General features: G+C 45.0%; 1 protein-coding gene across 1 annotated transcript; it reads left to right on the forward strand.

The window, feature by feature from the left end:
* Positions 1 to 1,418: 1,418 nt before the first annotated feature.
* dstyk (dual serine/threonine and tyrosine protein kinase) lies at positions 1,419 to 15,307 on the forward strand. The gene is made up of 14 exons (XM_068711983.1): positions 1,419 to 2,607; positions 3,779 to 4,188; positions 7,219 to 7,731; positions 7,863 to 8,058; positions 9,214 to 9,452; positions 9,944 to 10,027; positions 10,144 to 10,320; positions 12,250 to 12,379; positions 12,563 to 12,719; positions 13,127 to 13,259; positions 13,506 to 13,619; positions 13,745 to 13,859; positions 14,119 to 14,253; positions 14,680 to 15,307. The coding sequence occupies exons 1-14, from the start codon at positions 2,403 to 2,405 to the stop codon at positions 14,865 to 14,867; spliced, it is 2,796 nt and encodes a 931-aa protein (XP_068568084.1). The 5' UTR covers positions 1,419 to 2,402; the 3' UTR covers positions 14,868 to 15,307.
* Positions 15,308 to 16,652: the final 1,345 nt, after the last annotated feature.

Consider the following 16,652-nt stretch of genomic DNA (forward strand, 5'->3'; position numbering starts at 1 on the left):
TTATCTTGTTTCCTACCTCAAATGTCTCTACAATATTTGCAATTTAATAGTTTAATTTTCTAAACAAATGTTTGTCAAGTAGGGTGATATATGTGCAGAAATGTGTTGTTAATATATAACCAAGAGGTACAACAATGTGTATGAGTATATGTATGAGATCTGAGTGGTTCAGGGTGCAGGGGTCCTCAAACTTTTTGGGTCCAGTGACTCCTTGAAGAGGAGAACATTTTCCAAGGATCCCCTCTTAATCATAACATGGATTAAGCATAAACTTACTACTATTTGTACTCTTAGATGCCATTTGACCTATTTTGATTCTATTTGTATTTTCTTTTATAAAAACTGGTGAAGGGAAAGTGAAGTAGATTAACAATAAACTTTATAGTCTGTGGGGGAAAACAAGCTCTAGATTTCCTCCAGTGCACATGATCAGTCTTCTTATGACCCAAATTAGCCACAGAAATTACAATTACGTGCTGCTGATGATGATGATGATGATGATGATGATGATGATGATGATGATGATGTATACAACCAAAAAGATGAAGCGTTCTTGTTTCTTTTCCATACATGCTCCACTAGAATTAACAATCTGCTGACAAATTAGTCACCGTAGGGGAACTAATTAGTTATTCAAGAGTACCTGAAACTAGTATTCTTTGTCCCCTAAGATGTATGATGGAAGCCCATTACTGATATTATACTACTGTTTTCACAGGCTGAATAGTACTCTCTCTGTGACAAGTACACTGGTATTTATGTGTAAAATCAGTGGGGTGCCTCTTTAACTTTCTAAATCAAAATGATAAGATACAAAATTAAAGTTTGATGTTCACACTCATTGATCGAACTGATTGTAGACTATTTACCACTGACACAATCAGCTGTATATATATATTGTCTCTTTTACATTGTGGACCATGTTTTATTGTCCTGTCAGAGGTACGAGTCGGCGTTTAGGGTTTTAGAAAATGGTCTCAGAGAGACGGGAGAGGAAAATATAATTCATGTATAATTAAAGAAAAGCTTTAGTGACAAATGTTGGAAACTTCTTCTGGAGTATTTAGAGTGAACAAGACTAATGAATTGAATTTGAAGAAAATTCAATTTATTTATTTTTTTCTTGTATTTTTTTTTCTTGTGTTTATTTAGTTTTTCACCGTTTGGTTGTCGTATTAGGGATAATAACTTATACTAATATAATAATATAATAACTTATACTTAGTCCACACTCTAGATTAGTGAACGGCGGTAATGCACCCGAAAGCTGTTTGCCAACCACCCTTAAAAGCAAAAGAAGAAGAAGAAGAACAACAACAACAACAACAACAACTGTTGAGGATCCAAGACCAAAATATTCCTACATTTCCCATAGTGCAGTGCGTCATCCCGAACCCCGCCCTTTCCTCTCCCTAAACTTTGGTTGTGTCGACTTTCTGTTTTGCAGCGCTTTGATTGCTCGGTCCCAGCAATGAGAGTTGACCCGGACTGGACACACCTCGCCCTGCACCCCCCCACTGACTCTCCTCTTCGTCCTCCTCCTCCTCATCATCTGAAGAGAGAATAAAGTTCGCGTTGTGGAGCCGCCGTCGCTCTCCAGGGTGGAAGATGTCCGCTGGCTTCTCCGGGGCCTGAGCCACTTTAGGAAGATCTCTTCCCACGGAGCCTCATCGAGGGAAAACACCAACGGTTGTTTATTTTTTTGTCGCGCTCAGGTTGTCGCTCAGTGGCAACTGTCAAAGTTGCCCCCTTCTCTCTCTTTAAACACGGAGCTGTATGGCTGTGAAACGGTTCCCTGGATTTCCGTGGAGTTGAACGTTATGTCCGTTGCTCCGGGCCAAGAGGACGGACAGGAGATGCCTTCTGGCTAGCAGCGCTAACGGTATCTGGACCACAGCTAGGTCGTGAAACGCGCGTTATTCAGAATCACATCATCGCGGTGTTGTTATTCTTATGGTTTTTTTTAGACAGTCTGCAATCAGCCAGACACTCCATATTTTTTAAGAAATATGCCGAAATAGCGGTTACGTCGTTAGCTGAAATCTGTCTTCGAGTCAACTACAACCGTGAAGTTATCTTCCACGACATTAAGCTAGCTAGCAGTCCAAGTCCGCTTCAACATCATAACAACAAAAAGCCAAATGCCTGGTCTTTATTCACTGACACGAACCACTACAGGGACCGTTGTCTGTCCAGCACAACACGGACTACAAGTGAATTCATTATTTACCACAGCCTAGCAGATGGGTGGACTAACTTGGCTACTAACTAACTAGCGCGCAAAGGGGGGAAGAAAAAAAAAAAAGGTGTGCAACAGGACTGGTCGACGTTTGAGCAGCTTAACTAAGACGTGAAAGCACCTGCTGAACCTTTGAACACCACGAAAGAGACGACTGTCGACCATGGAGGGAAACGTACAGCAACAACAACAGAAGACGACACCTTTAGCTCGGGAACTCACGAGGACATTTAACAGCTACAACAAGCACACCATACAGCTGAAGAAGAACTTGAAGGAAACCAACGCGTTTTTCCGGGAAATAAGGCAAAATTACAGCAATGCTTGTGCGTCAACCATGAGCTCGGATTCAGCTTCTTTTGAGGCAGGTAAGGTTTGAACACATGCTGCAGCAAACATCCCAAACGTCACTGTGTTCTACACCGTTTCTCTTTTTTATTAAAGCATCCCATGTTGTACATCTGTGTCCTATATGTAGAGGAAAAGTCATGACGTTTTCTGCTGCTGAGATATTTCTCCACCAACAAATGAAGTGGGGGGGGGGGAAAGAAAAGAAATGCAGTCATTAGGGTTTGGGAAAACTAAAGGGATTAAGCCCCCTTCTGAAAAGCATGAGTAGACTAAGTGCACCAAATATGCTGAGATTTCCACACCGAGAGCCCTGGACTATCAGACACACATTCTTCTATTTCACACACATTTAGTGCTTTAGTGACTGGTTAGGTATGGATCATACCCTCCCACGCCCCGGTTGATATGCTTCATGAAATGTTCATCACAACTCCTTACATCCTAACATGTCATGGAAATTGTTTCAACCGCCACAGGAGCGATGGCGTGCAATGTAATGTGTCACATCTGCAGGAGTAGCCACAGATTATTAGATATCAACAGGAACCAATAATTGCTGCCTCGCAAATGTGCGTTGCCGTGCGGTGCTCTTAATATTTCGGTAGAGGTTATGCATCGGCTGCCGGGGGGTCATGCGGTCAAAAGCTCGGCACCGGTTTCGTCTGAAACGATAGGCTTTAACGCGTCATGGTGGGTCAAGGGGTTGGATGCTAGCAGGGTGATGCTGGATTAGAGCAGCAGTTACAGTAAAGCCATACGTTTAGAGAGAAATGCACCAAAGTAAGCCAGTGCCGCTCGCTCCTCTCTTTGTTATATAACTGTTTTAGAACTGTGACTCAGCATCGCTGAGGATTAGGCCTGTATCTGATACCCTCAATAGTACGGCTGAATTGGTTCTTCTGTGCTCCACATCTTAGTGCTGGATCAGGGAATAAAAGGGCGAGGAATAATATCAGGCTGTCAAAAAAAAAAAGTACATCTCTTACATTGAACAAGGATCTCCTGTATATTCTGGAAATGGTGATCAGATGCAGCGGCTAGTGTGTCCTTAAATACCCCAATCTCTGCTTACAACGTCGTCCAAGAACTCCACACAAAGGTTCCTCAACAGGGGTTGCTAAAAAGGTTCCTCAAAAGCTCCGCTTCCCAACATCATATACCGCTTTGTGTTCTTGTCCGTTCCCTCAGGCCAGCTCAGCTGCATCGCTTTCCCCAGCCATGAGGAAGAATTCCTGCGCAACACGGTGGGCGCCGCGCCGTACATCCTGGTGCTGGGCCAGGACTGCGCCGCCCGCTATCGGCTGCTCAACAGCCTCCTGGGGGAGAGGCTGCTGCCGCTGGGCCCGGAGGCCGGAGAGGCTTGCGAAGGGGTCCAGGGCAGCGTCTGCAAGAGGCGGAAGCTGTGTTTCACCCATGGGAGACAGACGCGGCTCAGCTTGGCGCTGCCGGGCCAGTATGAGCTGGTGCACCAGCTGGCGGCTAACTGCGGCCGCTGGGACACGGTGCCCCGGGAAGACCTGGAGATCCACGAGGAATGCGAGGACCCGGCCCACAGGCTAGCAGAGCTGGAGATCACCCTACATCACCCACTGCTGCAGGTAGGCGTTAAATCACAGGAACATGCAGTGTCCACTCGTAGTCCAAATATGGAGTTTGATATGAAAATATGAACACATTTTCTAATTAATTAAACGAAGAAGTGTTCTAAGATTTGACATTGTAAGATATGTAGACACGTCCTTCCTTAGGCCGGTATATGAGGACATCTCTGCAGAAAAATGAGCAATATTCGTCCAGTTACTTCAGTCATGAAATATTATTTCAGTCATGTAATAACTGACACGTGTCTCTGGAGAGGACACTTCTTTGCACGGTCCTTCATTTCCTGTGAACATGTCTGTGATTATCTCTCCATAAGAACGGATTAATTGACATTACAGTCATCCAGTAGAAAATTCATATTTTGATGATATGATGATGTGATTTAAAATGAGTTTTGGTACAGTTATATGTTAAATTACTGCTAGTTGTATATAGTATTGTGATTCATGTCGTGGTTTACTGTACTAGACATAAACATGAAATGTAATTATGTCATTGATTTCAAACATATGGCTCATCTCTAGCTGTTTATTTTTCGTGTGGTACGTTTCCTCTTCGAAACAAAAGGAAAGACGGATTCATTCGTGTTTCTCCTCCTCGTCTCTGGCTTGAGCTAACCTCTGTGTTCACACATGGTTCAGCTCACAAACAGATTACTGAGGAGAGCTGATTACTTCCTGTGTTGTTCAGTCTTTTACTTCACCTGATTTGTGCTACTTTTCAGAAATGCATTATTTTCCCGTTCAGCCTTTTTAGCACAAAAAAAAAAAAAAAAAAATCAGAATCACAGGTTACTGCCTTTTTACGGGGGAAGTCATGCTGGTATCCGGCCGGTGCGACCTGAAAATCCCATCGTGTTGTGGGGAGTGAATCGATCTGGCGCGGTGTGAGGATTGTAGTCGTTCCTTATCATGTGTGACACGTGGAAATTAGCCTCTAATCCTTTTAGACCAAGGCTCAGGAACAAGGCCTCGCTCGGGCCTCGGGGCGGCTCGCCTCGCCCAGCCCCCTTACGTAATGCCACTGGTCTGGTGCGTTTCACATGACTAGGTCATGGTAAAAAAAACCAAAACCCTTTGCTGTGATGAAGGGGCCGTGGTCACACCTGAACTCTGGGACGGTGGTCGTTCACGTCGCTAGAATGTCTTTTTATAGTCATAAAAGTCATTCTTTGTAAACACATAAAGAATAAATAATCTCATTAGTGTTGTGGAAGAACTTGATTTGGGAGAATTTGTATTCGTTAAAGTTAATGTTTGACTATTATTATATTTTGCATTACTGTCTCCATTATCTGTTCAACAAACATGATATAGTTTGACTTAATTTACATTTTTAAGACCTTCTTCACTGCATCTAGATCTTCCTCACAGTCTGATCTCCAAAAAAACCCCCAGAAAAGTCCGATAGATAAATCGCCTGGAAGGAAAATATTAGTGCTGGAAGTAAAGCCAGTCGTTTCACACCGTCGTTCATTCCTCACATGTGACTGAGAGGCGTGGGATCTTGCAGCCCCTCATTCGGGCCAAAGATTTGGTCACATTTGCGAGACCACCAGAGGCGTTATTGTTCGTAGCGATAACACAAACGTCATATCACGGATGAGAGACGGGGCAATTTTCACGTATTTCCATTCTCAAATCAAATCATATGTAATATTTACTCATCATTTTGAGAGTCGTGAACGCAGGTAAAACTAAAAGCAGCGTGACACTCCGATTTTAGGCTTTGTGCTGAATGAATAAGAGATTTAACACGTTTAAGTTTGGAGTAAACAAAGGCCCAGAATCTGTCGTCTCTCTGCGGTATTCACACCCCGCCGCCATAATCACAGCAGCCTGCTTTAGTGGCCAACTTGCTAATTATCCCTCTCTTCATCCCAGAGTTAACCCCTGCTTCCCACCTTCACTTCAACACCCAGGGGACAGAAAACAGGGCGATACGCCACGCTTTAGAAACTTCTTGCGGTAGACACTCGGTTGTGTTTATTGCTCCCATCAGTTCACATGAGTAGGTCTGGTGGTAACAGAGGCCCGTTATGTCAGCGGTCACCCTTAAAATACGCTAATAGACGAAAAAACTTTTCCAACATGGCCATTTTTCATGACTGTGCTGCTTTGTTTCATGCGAACTCGCTCTGACTCTTCTAACGGACGCAAGAAAAGACAAAAACGGTAACTTCAAAACAGCCAGCGGAGATATTCCTGATGTGTTTGTGTTGAGAAGCGACTGTAATAAATCAGTTCATGCGTCGTCTGGATCTTTGATTAGCAGTGAGCAAATGTTCGTAGGCTATCTTTGTGCTAAAGAGACTGCTCAGATGGGCTCTGCTCTTGTTTCTTGGAGACAGGACTGACTGTCTCCTTTGTGTGGCTGTTGGTCATTTTTGCCTCTTTACTCGAGCTGCCCCCCCCCCCCCCCTCCCTCTCCGAGGCTGTTTTCGTATAAGTCGTCATTTATCAAGGGTTAAGAAAACCTATCACTTGTGTCATTTCGCTGCCCCTGTCGCAGACATTCCCAAGACCACCACAAATATTTATGTGCCATCCGGTGTTCACAAATAGAAGGAGCATGTGATGTGTGTGTGTGGGTGTGTGTGTGTGTGTGTGTGTGTGTGTGTGTGTGTGTGTGGGTGGAAGTGTGTTTTCTTCATTTTGCAGTGAAGGCTGTTTAGACATCTCCTAACATATGTTGGCTCGGAAACCGTCCTCCACTATCAGGGTACATCACAGGCTGTGGCTTTAGTTCTGTAAAACCAAAAACCCATGAGCTTGTCACCACAAGCAGAAGCTTTCACACGACACATAATAATTCGATGCATTGTTCTTATTACAACAATAATGATGTAAGCCGCTTTGAATTCCTTTTGACTTCCATTTTTTGGTTCAGTGGCGTTCAGCAGCTCGATCCAGTGGTTTCCTCCTTGTCTGCACAGCTGCTGAAGTAAATGTGAAAGTATGTTTTTGTCAAAATGCTTGAAATGAAATAAACATATTTGTGTTCTTTTTTTTGTGCTTTGTCTTTAGGAAGCGAAGGTCATGGTGGTGCCGTGTCCGAGCGTCCAGCCCATAGAAGAGGCCCTGGCGGACTGCACCGGCGCCGTCATCCCCATCATCCTCTACGCCGTCAACCAGGACTTCCTGAGCTCGGACCACGTGGCCGAGCTCCGGAAGGTCAGAGAGATGCTCTCCTTCCCCGTCTGTTTCATCCGTATCCCCGACGCCACGCCGGCGGCCTCCCCGGAACCCGGCCGCCGCGCCGAGCGGGAAAAGGAGAGGGACAGGGAGAAGAGCGCCCTCTACAAGCAGCTGCTCGCCCTCGGCTTCCTGAGCAGCCCGGTGGGGAACTGCTCCTGCGGGGCCCCGACGCAGACGCCCACCCCGGGGGCCAAGCCCCAGAGCGTGCTGGGCGAGGCTTTCGAACGGCTGCATCGGTTGCTGGTGCCTTTTACTCGCCAAGTGCTTCAGAACCAGCAGGTGGAGGCTGCAAACCTGCTCAACGGGGTTCATTGTCGCTGTCTAGATATTTTCATCAACCAGGTCAGAGGACGATGCAGTTGTTGCTACCTTTTTTTTTTTTTGCATGCGCTGCTTGATCTCAGTCTCCTTTTTGACCCAGTGTGCCCATGACAAATCCCCCATCGGACCTTTTCATCTTCTCCTCCCTGCAGGCCTTTGACATGCAGAGGGACCTGCAGATCACTCCCCGCCGGCTGGAGTACACCCGTGAGAAAGAGGGCGAACTCTTCACCTCTCTTATGGCCATCGCTAACCGCAAACAGGAAGAGATGAAGGAGATGATCGTGGAGACGCTCGGCAGCATGAAAGAGCAGCTGCTGGAGGATGCTGCCAACCTGGAGTTTACAGGTGAGTGAGTGAAGCGTCCGTCATATTCAGTTCAGTCAAACTCACGTGTTCATGTGTGCGAATACGTCTTTGAGAGGATTTTACTGGAGAAGATCACTGAAGCTCAAAATGATTATTTGGGACTGTTCTCCATCTGTGTACTTCCAATTTAATCAGCTGTTTTATGATGATGTACAAACTAATGCATCACTAATTTATGTACGAGCTTGTGATTCTAATGGATATTGCAAATACTTCAGCAGTGAGTTTATCGTGTGAAGTCATAAAGGCCATAAAGACGACGGCCTTTTTGAAAAGGCCGTCGTCTTTATGGCCATGAAGTACTTTGTGACGGTGTATTTGGATTCAGTCCAGATGTGGACTTATTTACTGTGGAAGAAGAGAATTTCCTCTTCAGATAAAAGTTAAAATATCAAAGGGAGTTTTTGGAAAATTGGATCTTTTTTCTTTTTTTCTTCCAAAAAGTGATCTAATCTACTCAATTATCTTAATTTCTGAGTATTAGCGTTTCTCTACTCGTGAGTTCAACTAAATCAGTTTTGTTTATGAGATTGGAACCGGACTCTCTGGTCACACATCTTATTCTGGATTGTAGGAAGCGATGTTCTGTCCTAGACTTCAGTAGCCTGGATTCTGTGGACTCACATCGGATCACTGACTGCATGTCTGCATTGTTTATCTTTTGAAATCTTCCACTTCATGAGAAAGGATTCCCTCTTTATCATTTATCCATTGAACAAAAGACAGCTGACTCGTGGTACCCATTCAGATCATCTGATCCATTCTCTCTTATATTTGTGATTCTGCCGACGTGTCTCTGAGTCACTCAAAGCCAGTTTCTTTACTGGTCTTTAGAGTCTAGTCAGACCTGCAGAGACTTTAGACCTGCAGAGGAATGCTTGAGCCACCTGCACAACATGTTGCACCGTCTCACTCGACTCGCCGCTATCAGCCTTCAGATAAGCGTCGGCCGATAAATGCTCAATCGGCTTTTTCCCAAACTATCGCTCTTATCTTGGCCTCTACAAAGCCGCTACCACCAACCTCTAAAGGGTGCGAACATGTTTCAAGTCCACAGAATCTAGCACAACCCTCACGCTAATGTCTGACAGCTGCGCCGCTTTAACTCGACCGTCTCTCTTCACTCGACTGCAGACATCATCGTGACGACTAACGGAGAGCCTGTTACGTCGAAGGAGATCAAATCGTGCATCCACCAGATCCAGGAGCTGATCGTGGTTCGTCTGAATCAGGCGGTGGCCAACAAGCTGATCAGCTCCGTGGACTACCTGAGGGAGAGCTTCGTGGGAACTCTGGAGCGATGTCTCGACAGTCTGGAGAAGTCGCACATGGAGTCTTCTGTTCACAATATCACTTCCAATCACCTCAAACAGGTGGGCGGTGACAAACGGGGAACCTTATTTAGTCCAGAATGTTTAATGTGAAGATGCTTAAATGTGAGCAGTATTACTACTACTACTACTACTACTACTACTACTAATGATAATAATAATTGATTTATGACTGAGGCTCCAATATGACAAATGTCCGCAATCAGATTACAAATGTTTTGAGGGAAAATTTTGGGTTTTGAAGATTGATTAGAAATTGATTAAATTGTTTCTTGTCTACTGTTCATTTAATCATTTAAACCTAATTGTGAACCAATAGAAAGTTAGTAGAAAAGCAAACCAAAACAAAGGGTTCAACATGGGATCAGACATTTATTAGCAGGACAACTAATAAAAAAAAAATGGGTTTTCTTGCAAAGGCGAGTGACGTTTTCTGAAGCGCAGCCTTCGTCATATCCGCGTACGACGACATCCTGACGCCATAGGAAGTGGACTTGCTGCATATTTACTCTCTCTCTTCTCGTCTGCCACAGTTACTAAATGCTGCCTATCACGTGGAGGTCACATTTCATTCAGGATCCTCCGTCTCAAGACTCTTCTGGGAGCAAATCAAACAGGTCAGTGTCTAAACACGTTCAGCAATACGCCTCTCAAACCGCCAGCTGATCAGCAGCGACGTCTGGAGAGGTTGGAGAGGTGTCCTTACTCCGTGTCTTTCCCCCCCCCCCCGTAGATAATTCACAGGATAACCTTTGTGAACCCTCCTGCCGTCACTCCGGAGTGGAAGCGGAAAGTGGCCCAGGACGCCATAGAGAGCCTCAGTGCCGCCAAACTGGCCAGAAGCATTTGCTCCCAGTTCAGAACCCGCCTTAACAGCTCCCACGAGGCCTTCGCTGCGTCTCTGCGCCAGGTGAGCTCTCTCTCTCTCTCTCTCTCTCTCTCTCTCTCTCTCTCTCTCTCTCTCTCTCTCTCTCTCTCTCTCTCTCTCTCTCTCTCTCTCTCCATTCCTGTGCTCTGTTGCTTTCTTATGTTCATCTTGAATACATATAACTCAAAACAGAGTAACTTTTACTCACCATATCCTTGAAGGCTTAAGTCTCTCACAGTCTGATGTTTCCATCTAAAAACAGTTTTCTCTAGTGGATGTTAAGTCCACAAGACACAAACAGAGCTACGCCTGCTCTCCCTTTTTGAATCATCTAACGGTTTGTTGGGACTTACTCGAGGTCAACCAAAAGTCCTTCTACATGGACTCCCCAAACTCATCTCACACCTGGGTTTGTTTTGCTACGCAACCGCCACAGCTGCCAACCAGTAACCCTCTGCTGCTGAGACAAAACCCGAAAAAAGGCCTCCTTCTTCCACCGCCGTGTTCTTAGGTTGCCGCCAACGACCGTCGCTGATGACCGCGACCACAGCTCCGAGCAGCAGCAGCAGCAGCCGCCGCCTCCTCCTCCACAATGGAGGCTTTGAGCGTGGCCCAGTCTTGAGTCCGTGTCCCCAGCTTCCCCCCCTAGAATGCACAAAAAAGGCGACCCTCTCATTCCCCAGGGCGCCACACAGCGTATCAAACGCCATCTCTAATCGCCAGTGTGAGATACTGTAGGTGTGAAAGGTCGATTTTAAGACAAACGGGGGCTTTGTAAACGGGACTAACAGGCTGAAAATGTGACAAGAACGTGACTTCCAGGACACCCTTATTAAACAAGACGTGGAGAATCCGCTCCAGGTACCGGGTCCGAATGGACATCTCCATCCCTCCGATCACACCTTCAGACGGCTTTTAATCGACTCGTGGTTCAGCAGCGTATTCCTCTCCTCTGGGATCGCGTGGCCTTTTTAAAGCTCCAGTGTGCAAACGGCTCCCACTCTTTCCTTGAAGTCCCTGACAAATTCGTTTCCAGTAAAATTGCTCTGATGATAATTATCACATGACGGACGGTGTGGCTCACATCGCTGACTGCATTTCTGCGCTCGCTAACTCTTCACTCCTACAGCATTTAAAGACGCACATTAATGCAGGAAATGATGTTGTGACGCTTTATGTTCAAAGGCTTTTGATGGACAGGAATATCCTTTGATGCGGAGGAAATGTAATGAATACAAAGTAGAGATTATTATCAGAGGAAAATGAAGCCTTTTTGGTCTTATAGACATTTAGAAGAGGGTTCCTTTATTCTGTCCTGAAAGAGTCTTCTGATCCTCAGAGGAGCAACTATGTCTTCAATATCTCATTATTATTGAATAAATTAATAATGACAATAACTTTATTTACATTGCACATTTCAACATTGTCGTTGTCAAAGTGCTTCACATTCGAAAAAAACGGATAAAAGAGAGCAGGAGAGCAATCAAATACAAGATCACAGTCAAACAAAGTGAAACAGAAACATAATAACGGATAACTTCACACAAAGAGAACAGATAATATAACATAACATATACAGTAATAGAGAAATCATTACACAGTATGCCAGACTACAGAACACAATCTTTAGATGTTGATTATGAAATGTTATGTATTTACAGTATGTTCTGAGGATCAGCTGAGCTCAAAGCAAACAGCCAGTGATGAGAACTCAACCCTGTGCTGTCAGCCTCTGGTTAAAAAAATAACTACTATGAAATACATCAAGCAGTAACTGTGTTGACTCTCTGCATTAAGGAGTCTGAGGTCAGGGCAGCTGTCCTGTAGTCACCGGGAGCCTAAGGGCAGCCGACCCCGTTAGCCGCCGCTCTACGACCGCGAAGTCCGATGAATGAACCGTTTACGTGAAACCAGTCATTTTTTTCTTCGACGTTAACCACGAGATGTTGTGTCACGTGTCGCCGTTCGTAGCTGGAGGAAGGACACACGGGTCGTCTGGAGCGCACGGAGGACCTGTGGCTGCGCGTGAGGAAGGACCACGCCCCTCGGCTGGCCCGCCTGTCTCTGGAGAGCCGCTCCCTCAGGGACGTGCTGCTGCATGGTGAGTCACCGCCGGATCCTCCCATTGCTCACACGCAGAACACAGTCACCCGAAAGTCAGGCAGAAACGTACCCTCTTTAAAAGTGTACCTTTTTTTTTTTTTACACGTGTGACTCTTGGTATCAGTAAACATCCCACAAGTCAATTACAAACACATTAGAAAGTTTCCTTGTTTGATGACAGGAAAGCCGAAGCTCGGGCGGGAGCTGGGTCGGGGTCAGTACGGAGTGGTGTACCTGTGTGACAGTTGGGGAGGACACTACCCATGTGCCCTGAAGTCTGTGGTCCCGCCCGACGACAAACACTGGAACGACCTGGCGCTGGAGTTCCACTACACGAGGTGAGCTTAGCGAGAGCGGCGGCCGCGTTTTCATTGGACGTGACGGTTACCTCGTTTATAAAGGTCAAACTCCACCCAGCGTGTGAAAGAAATAGTTTTGACTTGTTGAAGCCTGGCGCACAAGTCAGCAGGTCGAACGTGTCTAATTAAGGAATGTGGGAAAACGTCTTCATGTGGACGAACGAGACGTGCGTCAATATACTGTGACTTCAAGACAGAGTGGCAAGCTTTAAGATTATCCTTTACATAAAGCAGTCATACGGTCCATGATTTATTTGTAGTTCTTTCTTTTCACTCAAAATAGAAATTCTGATCAACCGGGACTGAAATCTTAACGATTGCCACTTCGGCATGAAATTGATTGATTTAATGATCACGTTGCTGAAGTAGGATGCGTGTCGCTTCAGGTCTCTGCCCAAGCATGAGCGTCTGGTGGACATGCACGGCTCTGTGATCGATCACACCTACGGAGTCGGCTCCAGCATCGCGGTGCTGCTCATCATGGAGCGGCTGCACAGAGACCTCTACACGGGCTTGAAGGTGACTTGACAATGCGGAGATTGGGGGGGAAAAAAAGAGACTTTATTATTGTTTTTATAGGTCATATTTCATTCCGGTCGTCTTCTTCTTCTTTTTCTTCTTCTTCTTTTTCTCTTTCTTTTTCTCTCTCTCTCTCTCTCTCTCTCTCTCTCTCTCTCTCTCTCTCTCTCTCTCTCTCTCTCTCTCTCTCTCTCTCTCTCTCCCTCTTCCTCTTCCTCTTCCTCTCCCTCCCTCCGTCTCCACCAGGCCGGTTTATCACTGAGGGAGAGACTTCAGGTTGCTCTGGATGTGGTGGAGGGGATCCGCTTCCTGCACGGCCAGGGCCTCCTGCACAGAGACATAAAGCTAAAGAATGTTCTGGTGAGTTCAGACCGACTAGAAGCTCAGCAAGCTATTTGAGTCACTTCTAAGGCAGCGCTACACTCTGACCTAACCAGCGCTTCTCTCTCTTTTGACGTCTGCCGTCCCCTCATTCAATTTTCCAGCTGGACAAACAAAATCGCGCAAAGATCACCGATCTGGGCTTCTGTAAACCGGAGGCCATGATGTCCGGCAGCATCGTCGGGACCCCCATCCACATGGCTCCAGAGCTGTTCACAGGTACGATTACTGAGCAGTCACACGGTCCACAAGTTCATCACGGAGCAACGCCTGAGGAACAACTTCAAAACGTTGAAGAGGTTCAGAACTGTCTGAACAAGCAGACGTTTCTTTACTGCGGAGGAGAACCCTGTCATCAGACCTGTTTATATACAGAGCTGGGATTTGTCATCACATCTCATGTCACTGAATTGTGCAGGAATGTTATATTTCCGTCTTTTTAAGAGTCCCTCTACATTGTGACCCTTTCTCCTAACAGGAAAGTACGATAACTCGGTCGATGTTTACGCCTTCGGGATCCTTTTCTGGTACCTCTGCACTGGTTCAGTTAAACTCCCAGAAGCCTTTGAGAGATGCTCCAGTAAGGACCAGCTCTGGAATAACGTTAAAAAAGGTAATAAAACGCTTTCACACCTGCAGTGTGGTTCACTTTTTACAAACAAACTAAGAGCAGTAAACACGACGTCATACAAACTGATGGGAACTCACTGGATTGGGAGGTTTCTATGGTTTTATAAGGATCCATGCAGGGAAAATCGTATTCCGGTGACGCTTCAATGCTTCTAATGCGTTTATTTATAATCTCTGATGTCACAGATCCACGAGGAAATAACTGATTCTGTGTTTTAGTCAAGACCTCACGCTACGATGAGGACACGGAATGAAAAACAGGTGTCTGAAACCATAATGCAATGAGTCATAAAGAGTCCTGGGTATTATTCACGACCTCAACACGCAATCATCGCCGATGTTCACCATCTGAGGACCGTCTGCTTGTTTTGTTCCGGGTCTCTGTGTGATCCTGTCTCGTTGTCTCCAGGAGCCAGACCCGAGCGGTTGCCCACTTTCGACGAGGAATGCTGGCAGCTGATGGAGGCCTGCTGGAACGGGGACCCCTCCCAGAGGCCCATGCTCGGCATCGTGGAGCCCAGCCTGCAGAGCATCGTGGTCCGGCTCTGCAACTGCGGCTCGGAGCAGAAAAGCGGCAGCCTCGACGACTCGAACTGAAAACGCTCCAGACAAACCAACAAAGCGTGCGACGGGGATCGTGGTCAGGAAATACGTTCTTCTTGTATTTATGAAGCGCGGAGATGAACAGGTGACAAAACGAATAATGTTCGAGCTGTCCTCCTTTTTGTTGGATTTACATTATTTATGAGGAGTTGACGCAGATCTGCAGGTTTGCAACTACGTGTGTTTTATTGTTTGTGCGTTTGTATGCAAACTCCTCAACGTGCTTTCGTCGTAGTTGCCGTGCTAATTGCTGCTTGGTCATAGGATTGTTGCTAGATGCAAATTGTTTTAAATGTAGTCCATTCCCAGTGTTACGAAAAAAAAAAAAAATATGAATATATAAAAGATTAATTTTAGATTGTATTTAAACTCAACATGTCTGCATCTATACAAATACATCTTTTTTTTTAATAAAATCATCTGTTACAACTCGATCGTATCGTTCCAATGCTTTTGTCTGAGGTGAAGAAGTCGCATCATTATTTGTCAATCAGAAGCTTGTGACTCGTTGAAACATTGTCAACTTGCAACTCCTCTTAACTGGTTACATGTCGACACTTTAAACATCGACACGTCTAGCTAAACGATATATCTATTCTAGAGTCCTTCTGTCTTGTAAATCCTCTTGTGATTTAAAACATCTCAGATTCATCTCGTGAACTCCACGTTGGGAATCGCCGCTCTAACCGATACAATTCTGGAAATGATGCATTTGAAGAAGAAGAAGTTTTTAAAGAAACGCTGCGAACTATGAATCAAATGCTGCACACATGTACAGCGGAGCCTCCTCTTCATTGTGAGTACAGCGTTTCTACGGTTACGTCTAGTTAGAGAACGTTTCACTAAAACATTTTAATTCAATATTAAGACTTCTTTATTACTCAAGTTGTGTATAACATAGTCTTACAGTTAAAGACTAGTTTATTTATCAAATACGAGAAGTTAATAAACTAGTAGTGAAAGTATTATTTACTCAGTTTAATGAAATCCTGACTTTGTGTTTCTGTTTCAGAACCAGCTGGAGCTCAGGGCAAAAAGGAATCAATGAGAAGATGAAAAGGGAGCGTCAGTGAGCAGCTTCAGCGCCACCTAGTGAGTGTTTAATGCCTCTTCTCTCTCTCTCTCCTTGGTTCCATTCGTGAAACGATTAGAAAAGGTTTGATCTGTGTCACTCGAAGATGAATACTGATATTATGAAGCATGAGACGAGTACAGTAGCACACAGTAGATGAGAGGATGGTTTACTGGTCGGACATTCTGCTCTAAAAATAGGCGTTCGTGTCGCTTTTTCATCGTTCGGTTGAATCACAGCGTCGTTAGAGCGGGTTAGGATCCTCCACACTGAGGTTCACAGCGTGGATTAAACATTAATGTTTAAGATGGAGGTGGATATGAAACATGAAACATGATCATGATCAGTCATGACGCACTATATCATGACTTTAATGACATGTTGTAGGACGTACTCTACTATGACCGTTCATGTCTGGAGGCATTATGTTTGTCTGTTCATCTGTCCATATGTACAGTATGTATGCTACATCCACGTGAACTAATAATACGTGTAATTAATTAGTTATGAATAAATATGACAAAAAAACAGTCTAAAATGATACAATAATGAAGTGAGGATTTATTGGCAGAAAAATAAAACTGCAATGCGATAATTCTAGTTTTGGAATTTTTAATGACATACTATGACTTTTATAATTTTTTGTGACATATTATACCATAACTGGTTTTATTGCACACTATACTACGACTTTTTATGACAGACTA

This window comes from Cebidichthys violaceus, unplaced genomic scaffold, assembly GCF_023349555.1.
Source record: "Cebidichthys violaceus isolate CVI_PGR_0920_01 unplaced genomic scaffold, fCebVio1.0.p SCAF_17, whole genome shotgun sequence".
In the NCBI taxonomy this organism is placed as follows: Eukaryota; Metazoa; Chordata; class Actinopteri; order Perciformes; family Stichaeidae; genus Cebidichthys; species Cebidichthys violaceus.

What these genes read in the sequence shown, in the direction of transcription:
- dstyk (XM_068711983.1), top strand. Translation starts at nt 2,403, where the DNA reads ATGGAGGGAAACGTACAGCAACAACAACAGAAGACGACACCTTTAGCT. An exon ending in CTTCCAATCACCTCAAACAG is followed by an intron (nt 9,453 to 9,943) that starts GTGGGCGGTGAC and finishes CGTCTGCCACAG; the next exon opens with TTACTAAATGCTGCCTATCA. An exon ending in CTGGAGTTCCACTACACGAG is followed by an intron (nt 12,720 to 13,126) that starts GTGAGCTTAGCG and finishes GTGTCGCTTCAG; the next exon opens with GTCTCTGCCCAAGCATGAGC.